The following is a 19,792-nucleotide window of genomic DNA, read 5'->3' as shown; positions in this document are numbered from 1 at the left end:
ACAAAACCCCAAAAGGTTAAAAATGCCGTTACTAATCCACTATTGACAAGACCCCACTCGCGACTAGTGAGTTGTAGCCAGAAGTCCGGAAACACTTAATGAAGATGAAAGTCTGCTCATATCAGTGTGAGAGCCAGTTTGTGCTTTCCACTCGTGCTGACTCCTGGACAAGGACAAGGCTCTGCTAAGAAAACAAGAACTCCCTCTTGGAACTTTTCTCTCTAGAAAGTCAGATGTGAAACGTTTACCATCACGTGACTGACGACCAGATGCCAGGAGAGTCCAGGGGTTAACCCTGGGTGCTGTTCCTCCAGAGTCAGCCACCCTGCTTTTTGAGACAGGGTGTCTCAGTGGGACTTGGAGCTTTTGGATTTGGCTAGACTGGCTGACCTGCAAGCCCCAGAGATCCTCGTGTCTCTGCCAGTGCTGGGGTTACAGGCCCACACCACCACACCTGGCTTTTATGTGGATATTAAGACCAAATGCAGGCTCTCAGGTGTGACAAGCGCTTTACTGACACCTGTCTTCCTGACCCAGAATCCTTTCGCTTTGACCTGGTGTCTCCCACGCTCGGGCAGCAGCACCCAGGAGAGCTGAACCTCTTCTCCCTCCAGCCAGGCCTCTTGCTCAGATTTACAAAGCTTACCTCTTCTGTTCTACAGCTTTCATGTCCCACGCCTTAGTGTTGCAGCTGAGAGAAGCAAGCTTCTAGAACTGGTTACCTCATAAAACCATAGAATCTTAGTGATGCGAGAGGTCTTATGAGAAGTGTGAATCGAAGCACCACGTCTTGAAGGAGGACATACGGTCCTATTTCTTAAAATATTTCCCCCTGGATATCTTCAGGACTGTAACATGCTAGCACTAGAGAAGTATTTGATATGGGAAAACGTATCTGAAATTGTATAAATCTAAAGACTGGACAATAAGATACTATAAAAGAATATAAAGATTTCTATTCTCTAGACAGTAGTATTTATACATGTATATAAAGGGAGATCCAAGATATGTGCCCACTAGAGATAGAATAGTACGAACAATGGACTGTTTCGGAGCGTAAAGCCGCTCAGAGTCAGGCTGTTGTTACACATACGTTCTTTTGTTCCTGCCAAGTCACCGAGATTCAGTACAAGGATTCCCTCAGCAACCCAGCCTTGGACCTTCTGGCTCAGCCAATCTACTTCTAGCTTGTGTTTATGCAGCTCGTTATAGTGATGAGTGAGGCACTGATAATAAATTCAGTGGTAGTTCTGAAGCAGATCAGAACTCAAGGTGACTCTTCAAACATAACAGTATTTTTTATGTTTATCTTTGTTGTGTGTGTGTATGTGTGGGTGCACGCACGCGCATGAGTGTACACCTGCTGTGGTGCACATGTAGAGAGGTCAGAGGAAAGTTTTTGTGGAGTCATTTCTCTCCTCCCACCTTTACTTGGTTCCATTGATCAAGCTCAGATTGTCAGGCTTACTCAGCAAGAACTTGCACCTGGTGAGCCATCTCACTGCCCTATTTAGTATAATTTCCTTCATCCCTCCCTCCTTCTCTTCCTCCCTCCCCCCCACTCATACACATATGTATGCACATGTGCTTATTCAGAGGCCAGAAGGAGTCATTGGGTGTTGGCTTTTTTGTTGTTGTTCCATTGCTAACGACATAAGTAGAGTCAGCTGAGGATTTGCCTCCATTACACCTACCCTTGACTTGCCTGTGGGGCATTCTCTTGACTACCGATTGATGAGGGAGGGTCCAGCCCCCTGTGGATGATGCTTTTCCTAGGCTGGTGGTCTTGGGTTGTGTAAGAAAGCAGGCTGAGAAGCCCTGGGTAGCAAGTCAGTAAGCAGTGCTCCTCTGTGCCTTCTGCTGCAGTCCCTGCCTTGGGTCCCTCATAGATTCTAAACCACAAGTCAGATCAACCCTGTCTTCCCCCAGGTTGACGTGGGTCCATGTTTTTTATCACCACGACAGTGTCTTCCTAAGGTGCCTTCTGCCTGTTCCTTTGAGGCTGGGTCTTCCCTGGAACCCAGGGCTTGTGTTTTCTCAGCTGGGCTGGAATTCAGCAAACCTCAGTGATTCCCCAGTCTCTGCCCGACTCATGAGTGCAGCAAGTGCTCCCAACCACTGAGCCATCTCTCCAGCCTCGAGTCCTCCTTATCTTTTATTGAAAACCCAAGTCAACTTTAACACACGGGGCAGAGGTGTGAGCAGACATCACACGGCTTAGACTCAGAAGCCACATCCACATGTCTGCCTATTGTAGGCTAGCCCCTAGAGCTGCACTCTGCCTGCCACAAGCTAGCCCCTAGAGCTGCTCCTGCTGTGGGTATTCCCTGCACTGACTGTGGACCTTCTGGGAGTAGAGGCCCTGACCAAAGGTGGAAAAGGCTGTGTTTTTTTCTGAAAACAGGGCCATTTATTGGAGTAGGATTTGGAGTTAAAGTTTAAGCCCAAGTTGACCTTTAGCACGGCAGGCAGTTGGTGAAGGCGGTAACCTCAGCAGTTCTTCATAATGACTAGATGATTCTAGATCACGTGTACACGGTAGCATCCCGTGGGGGATCCGGACTCATCTCTAGTAACTTCTTCCAGGATAAACCCCAAAAGTTTGAGAGAGGGGATTACTGCACAGGGCCCCAGCATCTAGAACTAGCTGGCCTCATCCACAGACTGGGGAGATGGCTGGTCCAGCAACGTGCTTGTCACACAAGCACGAGACCTGCAGCACCCACACAGAAGCCAGGCACAGCGGTATGCACCTGTAATCCCAGCACCTGGGAGATGGGCAGCAGATGGCCCTGATGCTCACTGGCCGGCCAGCCTAGCTTCCCACCACCCTCTCCTTGCTCAGGCCTCAAATATATGTGCCTCCAGACCAGAGGAGGGGGCACTCAGCTTGAAGTGGAGGTACATTTGTTTCATTAGAACCAGTGTGAAAATTATGTTTGCTATGGTTTGAATATGTCATATCCCCTACAGACTCTTGGTCTCCTGGTGGCACTGTTTGGGGGAGATTGTGGAGCTTTGGGGAGGCAGGCCTTTCTAGAGGAAGTGGGTTGCTGGGAGAGGGGAGTCCTTGAGGGTTTTATCTTTACCCTGTGCACCTGCGTGCATGCACGCACCACTTAAGATGCTTGGAGGTACAGCTTTTAAGATTCCCTTTGAGAGGTGGCCGACATTTAAAAACATTTGTGTAGAGTTAGTATTTTTGATAACTTTTATTTATTGATTTTACACGTGTATGCCACAGCATATATGTGCAGGTCTGAATTGGTTCTCTCTTCCCACCATGTGGGTCCTGGGGATTTGAACTTAGTCTATCAGGCCTGATTGTAAAGTACCTGCACCCACTGAGCCATCTTGCTGTCCTGAATTAACATATTGGAATGCATTTTGCAAAGTGTCTCTTTACTCATTGCAATGAGAAGGACCTAGCTCGGTAAACAAACTGTGACTTGGTACTGCTGGGGATAGATTACGAGGCCTGAGATATCATAGGCCTGGTGGGGCCGCCCTGGGCAGGGACCTCCCTGGACTAGCTCCCCAGAGATCAACAAGGAGCAGGTTCTCTAGTATTGACAGTTGCTTAAAAGAAGTTTGAAGGAATCTGGCCCCATCCCCTCTGAAATCTTCCCAATCTAATATTTAAGTATTAATTTATCATCTCCTTGGTTGCCTTGTTATTCCCAATTAAGGAAGCTTTGCCAGAAAGAGGCAAAACATTGTCCATCATATGTTTCTGTCAAGTGGTGTGTAAGAGAATGGCCTGATTCCATGGATAACACTAAAAGTGAATCCATCATGGACCTGAACAGACTTCTGCTGTGAGGTACCAAGGGCATGTTTTACTTAGACTGCATTATTTTCTTTAAAAAAAAAAAAAAAACAACTTTTTTCTTTGTTTTGAAATTGCATTTTATATTGAGTTATTGTTTTTTTTTTTTTAACTGCAATTAGGCAACCGTGAAAATTGCTAGTGGTTTTCAAGCTGTGATAGTTTCAAAACAGACATATCTTAGGTTCCTGGATGGATTCTCAAGGCGTCCTCCTCATTTAAACTGACAGAGATAATTTTGTTTGGATGGGATGAGAGAATGAGGAATTCAAGCAGGTAACGACTTGTTTGTGTTTGATTCTGGGTCGCTCTAGCACACACATGAAAGATGAGCTGCAGAGCCGGGAAGGAGTCTAAGCGGTTCTCAGCCTGTGGGTCGCGACTTCTTTGGGTTCCTATATCAGATATTTACATTATGATTCATAACAGTAGCAAAATTACAGTTATGAAGCAGCAGTGAAATGATTTTATGGCTGGCGTCACCACAACATGGAGAACTGTATTAAAGGGTCACAGCACTGGGAAGACTGAGAGGCACTGGTCTAAATAGAGGTGGGCAACTCCCATTATGGAATAGCTAGATAAACCACATGGTGAGATGTGGTAATCCTAGCGATTGCCAGGCAGACACAGGGATATGTGTGTGTGTGGTGGGGTTGTGTGGATGTGTGGGTATGTAGCTTGCAACACAGCCAGCTCAGTCTAATACCTAAGATCCAGGCCAGGGAGACATCCTGTCTCAAAAAAACAAGATGTGCCAGGCAGTGGTGGCACAAGCCTTTAATCCCAGACTTGGGAGGCAGAGGCGAGGCCAGCCTGGTCTACAGAGTGAGTTCCAGGACACCCAGAGCTGTTAGAGAAACGATGATGTGGGGAATCCTTCCGTACGCTGCAGATAGCTGTTGCTTTTATGGATTGATGAATAAAGCGTCAGAATATAGCTAGACAAGAAAGTCAAACTAAATGCAGGGAGAAAGAAGGTGAAGTCGAGGAACTGGAGAGATGGCTCAGAGGTTAAGAGCACTGGTTGCTCTTCCAGAGGTCCTGAGTTCAATTCCCAGCAACCATATGTTGGCTCACAACCATCCATAAAAAGAGATGTGGTGCCCTCTTCTGGCATGCAGGGAGAACACTGTATACGTAATAAATAAATAAACCTTTAAAAATTAAAAAAAAAAAGAAGGCGAAGACAGAGAGCAGCCACTGGAGGAATAAGATGCCCAAGCATTGCCTGCATAAGGCACAGGCCATGTCATGATATACATATTAATAGAAATGGGTTAACTTAAATGTAAGAGCTAGCTAGTAATAAGCCTGAGCCATCAGCCAAACCTTTGTAATTAATATTAAGCCTCTGAGTGGTTATTAGGGAACTGGCAGGCCAGAGAGAAACATCCAGTTACAAAACCATAAAACAAAACAAAACAAGTCAAGGTGAATGGCACCAGAGGACCGATTGCTGGAGAACTGGAGATTGACCTCCACATACATGCATACCATGTATAACTGCAATCTTATATGTGCATGTATACAAACACACACACACATGCACACACACACACGATCATTGACCCAGATGGCAGAGGTTGGTGGATTACTTTAGAGACCAAACAAGACTACATAGTGAGACCCTGTCTAGTTTTTTTAAAAACTACCCAAAGAGAAATAGACCAAGGAGAGGATGAGAGCTTAAGGATGTTCAGAGCTGCTGGTGGATGATTGACATGGACAGCTCTGGTGGGACACAAAGCTAAGAGGTGAATCATGGAACAGGTTGAGTCTGAGGTGTTGATAAGGCTCCAATCAGAGATGTCAAGCCCATAGATAATAGAGGACAGATGAGGTCAGAAGAGGCAGGCAGTAATGGTGAAACAGTCCTTCACATAGACACAGTACACTGGAGCCCCTCCCGGAAGGCTAACTGCTCATCCTTTCTCTTGCTCAGTGCCCCTGGACCACCTTTGCCCACATCCCCAGTTCCATCAGTCCTCACCTGCAGCAAGTCTACCTGTTGACAGCTCCTGGGTTGCAGGACCATATTGTTTATCAGCATTTCCAGCATTTGGGACGCATTTCAGAAAACCACTGGGTGTTCAAATAATGAATGAGGGGGCTACAAGACATGAGATAATGACTACACTGGAATCTATGCAAAGTAGGTCTTAAGGGCTGACTCAGTCAGTAAAGGGCTTTTTGTGAGTTTGGTTCCCATAACCTATATAAAAATGCTGGACATTGAAGAATGCATTTGTTGGAGGCAGAGACAGGAAGATCTCTTGGGTTCCCTGGCCAGCTAGCCTGGCCTAATTCGTGAGCCCCAGGCCAATGAGAGACCCTGTCTCAAAGGTGAACGGTATGTGTTCATCAGGCTAACACCCAAGGCTGTCCTCCAGCCTCTACATGCATGCACATACGTGCAAAACACAGCCTTCCCAGAAACACGCACACATTAAAAATGAGACATCCATGGAACAGCAGTTGACATCAGTCTTTAATTTTGTAGCACCCATTATTACAGTAATAAAAATCTTTCCTTATTCATAAGAAAAACAGAATCATACAGAAGATGAAAACATAGACAGAGCCAAAAAGATAGTACCAAGGTATACAGATGGCATCCAGGGATGTAGGGATGTCAGAAGCGTGACCGACCTTCTCGGGATGAAATGTCTTGTATAAACTCCCGAGGGGGTGCTGCAGAAGACACTGGTCACTGGACTGTCACGCAAAATGAAAGAGCACAGGGCACTCAGAAAACATTGAGGTGCTTCCTCTTATGCCCCCAAGAGAGCTGGGTGAGCTCATCATATCCCCTCCAGCTGCATCGGTCCATTCAGTACATCTGATCACCCGGGGATCCCCTGGAAGACATAATTCCCAGAGACACTCCCTCCCAGGCCTTGCTTTCAGGGTCCTTCAAGTCTAGGTCTTGGGTACCCAAGGGTGCTCCATCCTCTAGTGCTGAGGCTCCAGTAGCCCCAGCATCTTGGCTTTGATTCTTTCTAAATACAATAGAGGCAAGTTCACCCTTCCTTGTGCATACCGAGTACCCAGGAGTCCCAGGGTGGGATCGGTGTCCCAGGCAGCAATGAGACAGCGAATGTTTCTCAGTCGTTGCCTGGGCATATGTAGGTATGTGCCCTCCAAAGGTGTGTGTCTTTCAGTTACAAGAGATAACATCAGTCTTTGGCTTTGTGGCACCCAGAGGAGAGAGTGGCTGGCATTGCTAGGCCCACAGCATTGCTTCTGTGTGTACACATGAGAAGAAGAAGCAGGTTTTGCTGCCAGCTCACAGGAGCAATACTGTTGGCCAGTGGAGGAAGGGGATTTGAGATGTACATGCATTAAAGTCTCTGAACAAGCAACACATACAGCAACATCATAGCCTCAAGTGAGAGGAAATTCTTAAAGAAGGGACAACAGGATTGATTTAATAATAATAATAATAAAGGCAAGGAAGAAAGAACCAAATGAGACTAAAAAGGAGAGGACGGAAGAGAACAATCTGTTCCGCCTTTGTTATTAATCCCGTCTTTAGAAGCACATCTTTTTTGTGATGTAGATGGTTGAAGACAGGTGAGGGGGAAGACCACTGCATCATGGCATTCGTGGGCGCCAAACCAGGAGAAGAGGAGACCCGACGGACACAACTGTCCCTGTGGAGACAGGTCCACCTAAGTGCTGCTAGGTGGTTACCGGGCCTCAGACCTCTTCTGTAGACACTGTGCTGGGCACGTCCTGGAGTCAGGAGCCTCCATGTCAGCCATGTCACTCGAGAGTGTCTGTGTGTGCCAGGTCACAGAACAACAACACCCTTTCTCTGCCTGACCAAGCTAGACTCTAACTGGAAACCAATTTAGAGTGTATCAACCAGCAGGGGGCAGCACTGTATTAAAATTACTGTTCAGAAAGAACCACAAGGTCTTTGCCCACATTTCCTGTATTACTGAGTTTTATTTTTCAGTGCTACAGAAGTGGGTGGTTGTACAGGGTCTTTTAGAAGCACAGTTGGGACATCCTAGCACATCTGCAAGCCCTAGCTAGTTAAAACCTCGCCGCCATGCTAATATTGTGAGCCATGTTTTTGTCTGCCTCCTTCGGGATGGGTCCCCAGATGTGTGTAATCTGTCCCTGTGTGTACGACTGTCCAGCGCGGCTCTGAGTCCTTCCCTTTCATTTGACTCTTCATTATTGCAACCAAATGAAATGGACACCATATAAAGCCTCCTCACAGACCACTGCAGAGAGACATTTGGCCTAAGGAAAAATATTTTTGGAAACATAGCTAAGGGGATTTCGACACTGTAATGGGAAAACAGTGTGCATCTTGTACTGTGCTCATCTTAACACAGACGCCCAGGATAGAAAACTCTTCCGGGTTAACGGTGACGGGTGGAGAAGGACTCATCAGTACGAGCTCATGCTACTCTTGGAGAGCCCCTCAGTTCAGCTCCCAACACCCATGTCTGGCAACTCCAGCTCCAGGGGATCTGACACCTCCAGTCTCCACAAACACCTATATCAAGTGCACATACTCACACACAGACACGTAACTGAAAATAGTCAAAGTAAATATTTAAAAAGTGATGACTAAGCTTTCAAAAGTGATTTATAATCAGTTGGTGATAAAATGACCTCCTTCCTCCTGGCTCTCCCTTTTGTGAAGTACCAGGACCTGGTACTTCAACTTGATTTGTGCTTCAGCTGAGAATATTCCCTGACTTCGAACTTCTGATCCTCTGCTTCCACTTCCAGGTGCTGGAGTTAGAGGCGTGCGCCACCACACCATGGTGCTGAAGATCGAACCCAGGACTTTGGGCATGCTAGGTAAGCACTCTACCAGTTGAACTACATTCCCAGCCCTAGCTTGACATTGTCTTTTAGAGATTTACTTCTGTGTGTGTGTGTGTGTGTGTGTGTGTGTGTGTGTGTGTGTGTGCGCATGCCATGTGTGTTTGTGTGTGAGTGCATGCCTTGAGTGCCTGAGTGCCCCTGGAGACTAGAAAAGGGAGTCAGATCCCCCAGGAGCTGCTGTTACAGGCAGCTGTGAGCCACTCCATGTGTGTGCTGGGAATTGAACCCGGGTCCTCTGGAAGAGCAGCAAGCGCTCCTAATTGCTGAGCCATCCTCTCCAGCCCTGCCTGACAGTTTTGATCCAACTCTAGAAAGACAAGTTCGGTGGAGACTTGCAACCACAGCTGTGATGCCGCGTGACCAGTTCAGTTTGGAGGCTGAAGTGCTGAAAACACTTCCTGTGGAAGCGGTGGTCATGCAGATCGGCTGCCCCAGGCCAGCCATGAAAAGTGTTTGCTCTGAAGTTTGTGGTGTGTGGGACTCAAGTTTGGCTGGGCATGGTGGCACATCCCCACAACCCCAACACTCAGGAGGATCAGAAGTTGAAGGCCAGCCTGGGCTACATATCAAGTATGAGGAGAATCTGAGTTTTCTGAAACCCTAATCACCATGAATCAAATGGTGGGGATTTTTATGGGCGGGATTTTCACCTCAGTTCTTGGTTTAAAAATCAGTACCATTAGGAAGATGTTCAAGTTTTAATTGCTTTTGCCACTGGGCCCATGGGAGGGAGTTAGAAGCCATCATTTCAGCGGCTGTGTTCCAAGCCATAGAGACTGGCCTGAAGCTCTAGGCAGGTCAGGGATGAGCTGAGGACAAGGGCAGAGAGTCAGGAGCTAGCGCATGCCCTTCTGCCTGGGCCTTCGTCCATCCGGAGTTCCTCCTCTCCCTCTCCCTTCTGTTCTCTGGGTGTGGGAAAGGCAGATTCAGAGGATGGGTACAGGGTATCAGGCTGATGAAAGGGAACAGAGTGGGGGTTTCCCCTGCACCAATGCCTCTGGGATGATCACAGATTGGGCCAAAGTGACAAGTCTGCTTGGTGGAGATGGGAGGGAAGGGGCTTTCTGGAAACATCTGGCTAGACATATGTCAGCCTGGGAACTACCCGTTTCCTCCCCCTGGGAGTTCTGGGATACACCTGGATGCTAGGGCTGGCATCTCCTAATGCTCTAGCATCCCGCTACCTCTGAGCTTCACCTGCTGAGTTCCTGTAAAGTGATTACCAGAGCCCTCTCATTTCCCTGTGGTTGCTTCTGCTCTAAGAACTGAGAGCAAAAACCAGATGTTGTGGTCCAGCACTTGAAAACCAGAGGCAGGCAAATTAGAAGTGTGGGTCATCCTGTGCTACGCAGTGAGTTTGAGAGTAGCCTGAGCTAGGAGTCTCTGTGAGAATGGACAGCTTAATGAGAAAACTAAGTAACCAATCACATCCATGAAATTCCCTAGTCAATTCTGCTGGGAACCTAGGTCAGGCCCGTGATGAAAAAAAAAATCTGATTTTTCTGAGAAACTGTTTTTGAAAACATCTGCATTTAGGGGCTGGAGAGAGATGGGCTCCGCAGGTAAAAACATCTGCATTTAGGGGCTGGAGAGATGAGCTCCGCAGGTAAAAGCTGCTCTTACAGAAGTCATGTTCCCAGCGCTCACATGAAGGCTGTAATTCCAGGTCTAGGGTCTCTAACACGCTCTTCTGACCTCTGCAGGTACCGTGCATGCGTGTGCACAGGCACACGTGCAAGCAAAACACTCATACAAGTAAAACACATCTGAAAAGCATTTAAATGTCTGCATTTGACCGTTAGCTGTCACTTGAAATGTATCTGTCAATAAGTGGACATAAATGTGTTAAATCTGAGCAGGGATGTAGGGTGTAATTAAATTCCTAGTGAACCAGACGTGATGGGCAAGTCTCATCGTAGATTTGGCTGCTTTATTTATTTGGGTAAGAAGCTGACTTTATTTACCAATAACCTAAGGAAAAACCTATTTGTTATGGGGAAAAATGGTGGCTTAGAAAATCACCTTTTGAGCTCATCTTAATATTTCTATGTCATCAATGTTATTCTTCCTTTTTGTTTATTTTAATTGAATTAGTGAGCAACCCCAGGGAGCAGCTTAGCTCCTCCTCCCCAGCACTGGGGTTAATAGTGTGCACCACCATGCCCAGCTCCTGTGCTGGGCTCTCATAAAAATAACAGCCAGCCTTGATGTGAGAATTTGTGCCTAGTCATATTGTATCTTGTTATGCCATGTGCGGTTGATATCCCTGGAAGGCCTGCTCTTTTCTGAATTGGAAGTGGAGGAGGAATGGATCGAGGGGAGAGGGGACATGTGTGGAGGGGAACTGAGAGCAGCGGAGGGAGAGGAAACTGCAATTGGGGTGTAGTGTATGAGAGAAGAATAACAAATCATGAATAACCGGGGTGCAGGTGCAGCTCAGTGGTAGAGTCCTGGCTGAGCATGCTCAAGGCCCTCAGTTCCATCCCTGGCACTGAAAAAGAAGCATGGATAACAAGCAGGCATTTTGTCTGTGTGTGTGTGTATGTACATGTGTGTATGTATGTATATGTGTGTATGTGTGTGAGTGCATATGTTTGTGTGTATGTATATGTGTGTATGTGTGTTTGTATGTGTGTGTGTTTGCATGTGTGTCTGTGTATATGTATGTATTGTGTTTTCATGTATGTATGTATATGTGTGTTTGTGGGTCTGTATATGTGTATGTGTGAGTGTGTGTTTGTGTGTATGTATATGTATGTATTGTGTTTGCATGTGTGTCTGTGTATGTGTGTTTGTGGGTGTGTATATGTGTGCATGTGTGTAGGTCCGAGGTTGACCTCAGGTATCTTCCTCAATCACTCTTTACCTTCCTTTTTGAGACAGTGTCTCACCCTGAACACAAAGCTTGCCAGTTTGACTCTCTTGGCTAGCCAGTGAGTTCCTGGCTCTGGCTCTCTGGTACTGGGGTCACAGGCACACATTGCCGTGTCTGACTTTCATGCAGGTGCTGGATATTGAACTCAGATCCTCATCTGATAACCTAAGCACTTTACTCATTGACCGATGTCCTCAGCCTCCCCTAATGGCATTTTAAAAGATTTGTGTGTGTGTGCATGTGTATGTGCTGTTGTTATTGCATGTGGATACAGATGTACATGTACATGTGTGTGCATATAGTTGATGTTGAAGTTTTTCTTCAATCAATCTCTACACTGTTCATTGAAAAAGAGTCTCTTGATTGATTCCAGAGCTCACCCATGTGACTAGTGTTGGCTAGTCAGCTTGCTCCGGGAGTCCTGTCTCTCCCTTCTGAGTGCTGGAATCACAGGTGGGCTGCCACACCATCCCACATTTATGCGGGTTCTGGGGTCCTGAATTCTAGTCCTCATCTTATGCAGTGAGCACTTTAACCACTGAGCCATCTCCCAGCCCCCAGAGGGAATATTGAGTACTAGTCTTTGCCAATACCATTCCCATGACACGTACTAACCACTCTGCTCACCTACACACCGTACACTTTGTATTTCTTTTAAAAATACTAAATTCAATGACAGTATTGATAGCCCATGAATTATAAAAGTGTTTGAATAAAGAAGATGGCTCTTGTATCCAGGCCATATCAAAGGCCATAGATCTTAAGCCCTTTACAACAGAAACAGTAACAGTGAACAGGCCAGGGTGACTTCTCCATCCTATCTTCTGCTAGGCTGAGAGTGCAAAGGTTCTGCATAGGATGATGTGGGCATGTCCAGAGACATCAGCAGTTTGGGATCCCGGTGCAATCTTTGCTTTCCATGCTGGCACGATTCTGTCCCAACCACAGGCTTTGGCCCTATGCAACCTACAAAATATTCTTCCCCAATTCCAGTTTCGAATATTAAATTAAAACAGATGTGCAAAAAGAAACAAATACCTGCCACCAAACCCGAGCCCATCCTTCCACCAGCCGCTAGCTTCAGGGACAACCGCTGCCCATTCCACATCTCCTCTGAACATCTTAAGAGCAGGTCCATATTCCCTGTGACCCATGCTGGTTCTGCTGCAGAAAGGCCAGTGCCAGAAGGGGATCCTAGAAGTGCATGGAACTGTCCGAGGGTCCCCGGTGGGGCCACTCCTCATCCACCCACCTGCGCAGGATCTTCTCCACGTCAGCCCTGTGGTAAAGTCGGCAGAGCTCCATCAGCTGGACCACAGTCCTCTGGCTGTTTCGGAACAAGAACTCCAGCGTGGGGCTCTGGGGCCTCTGTTCCAGGAAGCACAGTTCATCATAGGGCATGCCCCACTTGCTGGCAAAATTCCTCCAGTTCTTCACGGTCGGGTGGCACGGATCCAGCTTTATCCTGATCACATCCAGCAAGTCCTGATCATTGAGCAAGTCGCTGATGGTGGGGACCCGGGGTGAACAGGAGGGGCACGAGCAGCCTTCCTTGCATGGCCGGTTTCTGCTGACACCTGCAGGATGACAGAGAGGCCACAGCTTGGCCAGGGGCCTGGCAGACACGGGCGACGTTCCCTCTATTTCCCTACTGTCTTGGCGACATCATCGAAGTGTCACACAGCCTTCCCTGCTCCCACAGTGCTGTTCTTCTGTGTGCGTGCACGTGTGCACAGGTGTGCAGCATGGGTGTGTGGAGGCTAGAGAGCAACCTTGCGTGTCACACCCCACCCACGCCTTTAGCTCAGCATCTCTCACTGGCCTGGAATGGACAGAGTAGGCTAGGCGGGCTGGTTAGGAAGCCCCGGGGATCTACCTGAATCTGGACCCACTTTTCAGGTTACTGCTATGCATTGTCTCTGAGGCACCTGCCTTTTACTTTTAGATAGGCAACGGCAAGAACTTTGCCCACTGAGCCCGTTTTTGTTTGCTTGTTTTGTTTTTGAAGACAGTATCTGTCTCTGGCCTGGAGCTTATTAAATAGGGTAGGCTGGCCAGCAACCCCCAGGGATCTCTTCCTCCTTAGCACTGGAGTCATAGACATGGGCACCACAGCCACAGGGATGCTGGCAATACAGCTCAGGTCCCATTCTGCAAGGCAAGCACTTTGCTGACTGGGACATCTCAGCAGCCCCTACGGCATTACCCTTTACAGGAAAAGAAAGGCTGAAAGCAGGAGCAAGAGTTGATAAAGCCAACCTCGCTTCCCATCCATGCTCTCCCCATTCCAGCATACGCTTGGAGGGCCATTGACCAGATTAAGGCTTCCAGGACCAATTCATGCACACATCCTTCAGCTCACGACAACTTTTAAAATTACATTTATTGTTGTTGTTTGCTGTTGTGTGTGTGCACAGGTGCCTGCGCGCCACATCCCGTGAAGGTCACAGAACAAATTGCAGGACTCGGTTATCTCTTCCATCACGTGGGACCCGGGAATTGAACTCAGGTTGCTAGGCTTGACAGCAAGCACCGTTCCCTACTAAGCCGTTCCACTGGCCTCCCTGACAGCTTTTAACACCAAACCTAGCACATGAAGATGGTACATGTGATTGCGCACAGCCCCTCAAAAGTTCTTGAAAAGGAAGAAAACTGGTCCCCGCCTGCTCCCTGCACGTATCTGAAAACCCAAAGCATATCTGTCATGGCTACTGGCAGAAAGATTTCTTTGGGAATTTATAGCCTCCTTATCATTCCTTTGCTTTATCTGTCTTCTTTACTCACAGAGGCTCTGTCTGAAGTGTGGCCAGCAGCCCCCGGGGTGTGCGGGGAGCTGGAGGCAAGCCGAGGAGCACACCAGGCTCTAGCTTGGGCCTCACCCAAAAACCGGTTCCCACCCCAGCTTCAATCGTCTCAGCGTCATCTATCACCAGGAGGCAAAACCACGGGTGGGAGTGGAAGTTAGTGGGGAAGAGGTATCAGGAAGTCGCCCACTGAAGCCCTCGGTGGTGCCACTCTGCGGACACACGGCCACTGAAGTGGTCTCACTCTGCGGACACGGCCACAAGCAGTGTCAGCTGCACAATGATGTCTCCAAAGTCTGAATTGGGTTTAAAGGTCATAGGCTTGGAAAGTTGTGGGGGTGTGACCTTTACTATAAGATGACACATTGCTACACATGCTGTCACTGAGCAGTGGCTGTAGGAGAGTGAGGAATTTGAACAAGGGCGGGGTGAGGCAATGTCTCAGCTGGTAAGGTATTTGCCGTGTAAGCCTGAGTACTAGGTCAGCCAGGGCTACACAGCATGACTCTGTCTCAAATATAAACAAAACAGCAGCCTAGGGAGATGGCTCAGTGGTTAAAGCATTTGCCAAACAAGCACAAGGGCTTAAAGTCAGACGCCCCTAGCCTGACCCCCGACCCCCTGTAAATGCTGCGTGAGTGTGATATCCTCAAAGGGAGAGAAGGACTCACAGAGCAAGCGGCCTGGAAAGATTAGAGCTCGCCTCGGTGAATAAGGTGGAAAAGCAATACCGGAACCCATGTGAACTGATGCATGAGAACATTTCAAACTGCCTGTTAAAATCATCAGCTGCGTCAGGCATGGTGGCGCACGCCTTTAATCCCAGCACTTGGGAGGCCGAGGCAGGTGGATCTCTGGGAGTTCCAGGCCAGCCTGGTTTACGTGGCAAGTTCTAAGAGAGCCAGGACGACATAGAAAGACCCTGTCGAGGAAACTGAAAAGAAAAGCATAAACTTTAGGTGGTGGGAATATTTTCTAAGAGATATATTTAGTCCCCTCCCACACTCCAAATACTTCTCATAGCGCATACAGTATTCTATCTGGAAGGACAAACTTTGAGATGTCCTGAGGAAGGAAGAGAGAACAAAGAAATCGCTAGTGTTGGGGGACGACCGATACCTCTCAAGTGATAGATAGGCCCCGGGTATACAGCAGGCACTGAATAAATGACACTTACGGTAATGACAAGGAACTAGCCCTTACTCCAGTGACAAATTCTCTCTAGAAATTAAAAAGCAGGGGCTGGCAGGATGGCTCAGCACTTGAGTGTTTACAACCTCCTGTAACTCTGCCTCCACGGGAGCTCATGCCCTTCTCTGTCTCCTTGGGCCCTTACGTTCACGTGCACACAGCCCCACCCGCCACCACACACATATACATAATTAAATAAATAATATTTAAGAATAAATTAAATATGTATTTGCCCCAAGGGTGAATAACTGAGAATTCTGCTTCTCCAGGGAAGGAGGTGCAAGCATGCATGTCGCTTCCCCTGATGGCAATTCGGAAGTGGAAGGGAGAATTCAGTGAGGGAAGAGGAAGCCAGGAGTACATGTTGCTGGAAAACAGTACAGACTTGGTCTCTAAATAAAAAGATTGTGGGTCAATTCGAGATCTGGAAAGAGAGGAGATGATTGAGAAAATACTCATCCCTCACTTCGACGCTTTAACCACTCTCGTCCTACCGGTCACTTCTAGACAAGGGGGTGGGGACCAGCTCAGAGCGCAGAGCTTTGGGGGTATATATAGGGTTTGTGCAGCAGGCTTGAGTCTTGATTCAGTGCCTGGCACTGCATAAAACTGGTGTACGCCAGGCGGTGGTGGCGCACGCCTTTAATACCAGCACTTGGGAGGCAGAGGCAGGCGGATCTCTGTGAGTTCGAGGCCATCCTGGTCTACAAGAACTCTAGTTCCAGGACAGGCTCTAAAACTACAATGAAACCCTGTCTCGAAAAGCCAAAAATAAATAAATAAATAAATAAATAAATAAATAAATAAATAAATCTGGTGCACACATGTCGACTTCAGTACTCAGGAGGTGGAGGTAGGAGAATTGGAAATTCAGGGGCATTTTCAGGTGCATAGCTAGCTTAAGACCAGCTTGGACCACAGGAACATAGAAAGAAAAAAAAAAGTGAGAGAACATTGCTAGGGAGAGGTGAGGGCGTTGCTAGGGATAAGGTGAGAGAGCGTTGCTAGGGAGAGGTGAGAGCGTTGCTAGGGAGAAAGCCCCTGTGGCCAGGTAGATGGCCTGTTGCACAGGTGTGTGCTAAGCCCTGGTCCCACTCTGTGAACACAGGTAATGACGGTGGTCTCAAAAGTGGCTTCAAGGATTAGGATTAAAGACATCATCCATCCAAGCCTCCTCCTAACACACAGCATGGCCCAGTGGAGAGCTGTGGGGGGGGGGGGGAGGACAGTGGCGCTTGAGCTTCACTTGGGATGGAACCCACTGATCCCCTCTAACCCCTGCGGGAAATCCTCCTCACATCTGGGCCAGCCACCAAGGTTCTATTTTAATTAGTGTGGCACGGCAGCAGGGCACGGGAGTGTCCCAGCTCCCACAGAGACTGCAGATGCACAGCTGGGATGGAAGCCACAGTCTCGAGGAGGGACTACAGGTCAGTGGCTGTCAGCACAAGAAGTGTGCAGGGTCTACAGACGAAGGGGGCCATATCAGAGAAAACCTCTCTGAACATTTTCAGGAGTACTCGGGATATAGCTTAGAGGGAGGGCACTTACCTAACATGTGAGGGTCCTGGGTTCCATCCCCCGGACTGCATTGGGGTGGTGGGGGGCCTTGGATGAAGACGCACCTTGCTATGTAATTGGTTGTACCAAGGTAGGCTGGAAAGTCACTCTATTCTGCATGCGGGTTGTAAGCAGTTCTGATAGGTTTTCCCTCCCACAATCCCTTGCCCTCTTCTGCATAACTTGGGCCTTTCAGATGGGATTCTATAGAAGTGACTGAGAATTCGCCATCAAAACACGTTCAATAGGTGAGTCCCTCAGGTACTCAAAGGGACTGGGACATGTTCATGAAAGATAGTGTTCCCAGTACATGTACTGACACCAGGCTCCACGGAGGTGTTTGGGTCCCAGGAATAAAAAAAATGTCCCCTACTCTACCCAGAAAATATGACAAGGATGGAGAGTCACTAAGCAAGATCTATGCTTTGGTTACCAAAGCACATGCTATTGTTTAAAAACAAAGTACAGTTGGGGGCTGGAGAGACAACTCATTCAGTAAGGTACAGTTTGGGCTGGAGAGATAGATCATTCAGTAAGGTACAGTTTGGGCTGGAGAGATAGATCATTCAGTAAGGTATGGTTGGAACTGGAAAGATAGCTCATTCAGCAAAGAGCTTGCTATGCAAGTCCAAGCATCCGAGTTTGGTCCTCAGAACCTACATAAAGAAGCCAGGGGTAGTAACATACATCTGTGGTCCCCGTGTTAGGAAGGTGGAGGGAGGAATCCCTGGCCAGCTAGCTCAGTCTTATCAGAGCCTGAGAGGGCCTGGTGAAGTTTGTCTCAAAAACTGAGGTACACACACACACACACACACACACACACACACACACACACAAATACACACAAGCATGTTCATACGCATGCACACACACATGCATGCGCACATGCACACAATTATAATCAACATGGATGAATGCTAACTGCTGATTGTCAGATAGTTATAAAGCCACACACATAACACAAGTCAATGATACCCATATTCACTGCATAACTTTCATGACTCTGCCCAGCTACTCCCGATGCCCAGGAACCTTAGGCCATCCTTTACCTGAAAGGGGATCTCCAGTGCTGTCTGGAAAGTCATTTTCTTCTTCCTAAAACAAAAATCAACCTTCATTAAAATCATGGCCGCAAAAAAATGGCAATGTCAACCTTCCTTGTTAGTTAAATTTCTACCAACTAAGTATGAGGGTCTCACTGATGCTCAGAGATGGTCCTTCAGTGATGGTGAGCTGTAAGAATCAATCCAAAATGTGGAATAAGCCCAGGATGCAACTGCTCCAGGAGACACTGGACAAAGGTGAAGCAGGCCAGGGTCCTATCTCAAATGTCTGAAGGCACATAACCATGGGAGCATGTAACTAAGGCTCCTATTTTATTTTTATCCTTATTATATGCTGTTTTCTTTGTTTTGTGTAAGCAGAAGTTTTTGTTCTGCCCAGTTCCACAGTCGTTCAGTCCCAAAGAAACACACAGAGGCCTACATTAATTATAAACTGGTTGGCCTATTAGCTCAGGCTTATTTATAACTAGCTCTTACAACCTAAATTAACCCATAATTCTTATCTATGTTTAGCCACATGGCTTGGTACCTTTTATCAGTGCAGACTTTTCATCTTGCTTCCTCTGCATCTAGCTGGTGACTTTGTCTCTGTCTTTGCTCTTCCCAGAATTCTCCTAGTCTGGTCGCCCTGCCTATACTTCATGCCTGGCTACTGGCCAATCAGTGTTTTATTAAACCAATACAAGTGACAAATCTTTACAGGGTACAAGAGCATTATCTCACAGCAGTTTTGTTTTCATTCTATCTTGGATAAGACCTGCCAGCCTAGGCTAAAATGTGTGTGTATGTGTGTGTGTGTGTGTGTGTGAGAGAGAGAGAGAGAGAGAGAGAGAGAGAGAGAGAGAGGTGTGTTTGCACATGCTTATGGAAACCAGGGTTTGATGTTGGTGTCTCCTACCATCCTTCTATATTTTTCTTTCTTTTTTTAGATTTATTTATTTATTATGTATACAGTAGTCTGCCCACATGTATGCCTTGCAGGTCAGAAGAGGACGCCAAATCTTGTTACAGATGGCTGTGGGCCACCATGTGGTTGCTGGACAGTGTCTCTTACCTTTAACTAGACTGGCTTGTCAGCGAACTCCAGGAGTCTGCCTGTCTCTATACTCTGCCCCAGTCAGGGTCAAGGTTACAGAGGTATCATCCACACCCACCTTTCATGCGAGTGTAGGGATCTGAACTCAGGTTCAGTGCTTGCTCAGCAGGCACTTGACCCGAGGAAGGATCCATTTCCCCAGCACACACTCCAGACCACAATTCTTTGCCTTCCCTATGGATTTTTTAAAGTTCATTTTTATGTGTATTTTGTGTGCATGTATGTCTGTGCACCACATGTGGGCCTGGTGCCTGCAGAGGCTGGAAAAGGGCAAGGAATCCCATGGAAATGGTGTGACAGGTGGTTATAAACCACCATGTGGGTGCAGAGAAGTAAACCCCAGTCCTCTGCAAGTGCGGCCAGCACTCAACCATCTCCCAAGCCTTTCTATGAATGTCTTTTAAGTTTTATTGCAAAGCAGCTAAAACCAAATATGAAAAAGTAATGGCAAGCCCTGGACGAGTAGACAGTGCCCTGCCTGTACGACTGGGATTCTGTGTCTACTGCCAGGGTCATGTT

General features: G+C 47.5%; 1 protein-coding gene across 1 annotated transcript in view; it reads right to left on the bottom strand.

Annotated features, from left to right (window-relative positions):
- Positions 1–12,746: 12,746 nt before the first annotated feature.
- Edaradd (EDAR associated via death domain) overlaps positions 12,747–19,792 on the bottom strand; it is a 40,119-nt gene continuing 33,073 nt past the window's right edge. The window contains exons 5-6 of the mRNA XM_050142193.1: positions 18,163–18,208; positions 12,747–13,135 (exon numbers count right to left, since the gene is read on the bottom strand). Of these exons, the coding sequence (XP_049998150.1) occupies positions 12,753–13,135; positions 18,163–18,208 (429 nt within the window). The 3' untranslated portion in view covers positions 12,747–12,752. The remainder of the gene's footprint in view (positions 13,136–18,162; positions 18,209–19,792) is intronic.

The sequence above is a fragment of the Alexandromys fortis genome, unplaced genomic scaffold (assembly GCF_014885135.2).
Source record: "Alexandromys fortis isolate MF-2015 unplaced genomic scaffold, M_Fortis_MF-2015_v1.1 scaffold_5, whole genome shotgun sequence".
In the NCBI taxonomy this organism is placed as follows: domain Eukaryota; kingdom Metazoa; phylum Chordata; class Mammalia; order Rodentia; family Cricetidae; genus Alexandromys; species Alexandromys fortis.
The sequence above is the reverse complement of the archived record's forward strand: the minus strand, read 5'-3'. Positions and strand labels throughout refer to the sequence as shown.